Source organism: Gavialis gangeticus, unplaced genomic scaffold, assembly GCF_001723915.1.
Source record: "Gavialis gangeticus isolate Ggan-Ray unplaced genomic scaffold, GavGan_comp1, whole genome shotgun sequence".
NCBI lineage: Eukaryota > Metazoa > Chordata > Crocodylia > Gavialidae > Gavialis > Gavialis gangeticus.
The window spans coordinates 1,842,730-1,845,306 of NW_017728981.1; the positions used below are offsets into that span (position 1 = coordinate 1,842,730).

General features: G+C 65.5%; 1 protein-coding gene across 2 annotated transcripts in view; it reads left to right on the forward strand.

Moving 5' to 3' along the window:
* Positions 1–2,577, forward strand: part of NACA (nascent polypeptide-associated complex alpha subunit) — a 19,947-nt gene that overhangs the window by 6,672 nt on the left and 10,698 nt on the right. The window contains exons 2-3 of one of the 2 annotated variants that reach the window (XM_019511622.1): positions 166–237; positions 1,493–1,636. In XM_019511622.1, the coding sequence (XP_019367167.1) occupies positions 168–237; positions 1,493–1,636 (214 nt within the window). In that variant the 5' untranslated portion in view covers positions 166–167. The remainder of the gene's footprint in view (positions 1–165; positions 238–1,492; positions 1,637–2,577) is intronic. The other variant, XM_019511629.1, reaches the window with a different exon arrangement.

Consider the following 2,577-nt stretch of genomic DNA (forward strand, 5'->3'; position numbering starts at 1 on the left):
CCGCGCGCGTCCGGGGAGCAGGGGCCGGCGGGCGGGGAGGACGTAAGCAGCCTCCCGGGCGGCTCGCTGGCTTTGCCCGCGTTGCGTTGCGTTGCGTTCCCCACGGGAATGAACGGCCCGGGCCCTCGGCTGACGGCCGCTCTCCTCTTCTCTTCCCGCGGCCAGAAATGCCAGGTGAAGCCACAGAAACCGTCCCCGCCACAGAGCAGGAGCTGCCGCAGCCGCAGGCCGAGACAGGTGAGCGCCGCGGGGCTGCCGGGCGCGGAAGCGGTGAAGGGGGCCGGGCTCGGGCTGGTCTGGGCAGTGGTGCGTCCAGGACGGGGACGGCGGAGGGCGAGGGGTGCGCCCTGCCCTGCCCTGCCCTGCCCTGCCTTGCCCTGCCTGCGGGAACAAGCGCACAGGGTCTCGGTGGCACTGGGCAGTGGTGTTGCGTGCACAGACTATGACTGTGGAGCCCCAGCTTAGCCGGGCTCCTGCCTGCCACGGTCCCGGGTGACACGCTGGGGTGCGAGTGCTGTTGCTCGGACCTGGGGAGGCCCCGGGTGCTGTCCCTCTGCCTTCGCCTCGCATTCTCTCGCTGGGTTTCCTTTCCCTGTGGTCCTGGGCATTGCTGCACTTACCAGGCCCTGGGGGCATGTCCTGCCTGTGGTAAAGGGGGTCCGATCTGCCGTTTGTGTCCTTGGCATCCTCTTCCAGGGGACGCCCTGGCATAGGGGTGTGTGGCTGGCGCGCCGGGCTCCTGCAAGGGGGTCCGAGATGCTTTTCTCTTTCCTGGCTCACCCTCTTGGTGCCTCGCAGGGTGGGCGGGAGAGGCAGCACCACAGTTCCCTTCCTGTGCAGCGTTCCCTGTTGCCTGAGACTCCAAGCTGCCTTACAGCCAAGGGGTATAGCTATAAAACCATGAGGGGTGGCCAGGGCTCTGGGAGCTGCCCCTGTATCGAGGGGATGGCATCCCTGGTAGGGTTGGCCTTGTGTAGGGAAGGGACGTGCGATGCCTGGTGACACTGTCTGGCTGTGGTGTCCCTGTGCGGCCTGCCTGGGCCAGGCCCCACAGCGCTGAGGCTGCTGGCAGGAGGGCCCCAGGGCAGCTCCAACTCGTGCTTGCGTTTGCTGTGTGTGGGCTGGGGGCTGTGCCCAAACCCACTCCTGTCCTGCTTCTTCACTCTCTCTCTTAACTCTTGAAGGTGTCTTGGCTGCTGGATCCAGTTAGCAATAGTCTGGCCTTGTTGGCTGCCTCTGCCCTAAGATTCAGGGACCCTGCATGACTGACCAGGCTTCCCTTCCCATCCCGCTCTAGGCTTTGGGAGATCTTAGTGCATGGCTGGTGATGAGGGATCCTGCGCAGTGGCCGTGTGGGTCCGACTCGGAGACCATAGGGGAAACCAGCAGAGCCCCATCCTTCTCTGGGGCCCAGTGGTCTCCAAGGGGACTCCGCAGGCCTGCTGCTGCTCCAGGACTGGGGGGGCGAACTCAACGGCTGATGCTATTGCAGTAACTGCCCCCTCTGCCCTTGGGGAGGCGCGTGGGGCTCTTGTGGGAGCAACGCTGGCAGCTGAGGAGACCAAAGCAGCTGCCACCAAGAGACCCGAGGTGGCAGGCGAAGGGTCCCTGGCTGAAGCTGCTCCAGAGCTTTCAGGTAGGTCCAAAGCGATGGCAGGAGCCAGGAGGTCGTCTTTGGGGGTGTTGGATGAGCTGGTGGCTGGTCCCGAGGGCCCTGTGCTGTCCGGGGAGCTGCGCCGCCCTGCCTGGGTAACCACTGTCCCTCAGCGCCCGAGCCTCCGGTGGGCACCACGCCCACAGCTCCTCTCCCTCATCTGCGTGCCACAGTGTGAGGGGTCGTGGCACTAGCAGTAGCTGTTCAGAGGGTGGGGCGCAGTGCTGTGACCTGCTGACGTTTCCTCCCTGGTCTTGGGCGTCGTCCTGGTCCCTAGCATTGCTGCTTGCAAGCCTGGGCGTGTGGCCGCCTCCGCTCAGCCCAGCAAAGCCACCTCAGCAGCTTGGCATGAGCCTGAGGGTGGCACCAAGCTGCAAGGACTGGGCCCTGTTAGCACAAGTGGAGTCCTTGGAACTGGCTTGGGCCCAGCCCCGGAGGGTCAGGGTGGCCTGCAGCACCCTGTCATGTGGACCCAGTCTTGGCAGGGTATGGGCTGCGGCAGCTCATAGGCATCCCAATGTCCTGGCACTCAGATGCTGCGATGGGTCACAGGGGCACTTTCCCCAGTACCCATCTCAGTCCTGTCTCCCTCAACAGCGGGGGCACCATCGGTGACCTGGGTGTGCTGGTAGCTCTCGCCTTTCTTCCCCGTTTTTCCTGACCGCGCTGACTTGTCTTCTTTCCACTCCAGCTGCTCCTCCCGTCTCTCCAGCTCCCACGTCTGCTCTTCCCCCGGCGCTGGCTCCACCTCCATCTCCATCATGCGCTGCCCCCCCTGACTCTGCCCCTGCCCCTGCCCCGCTGGGCCCTCCCAGCACCCCTGCTAGCCTGGCCTTGGGACCAGGGCAGCCCAACCCACCCTGCCCTGTGGCCCCAGCTCCACCCCCTCCTGCCACCTTTCCTTGCCCTGTGACCCCATCTCT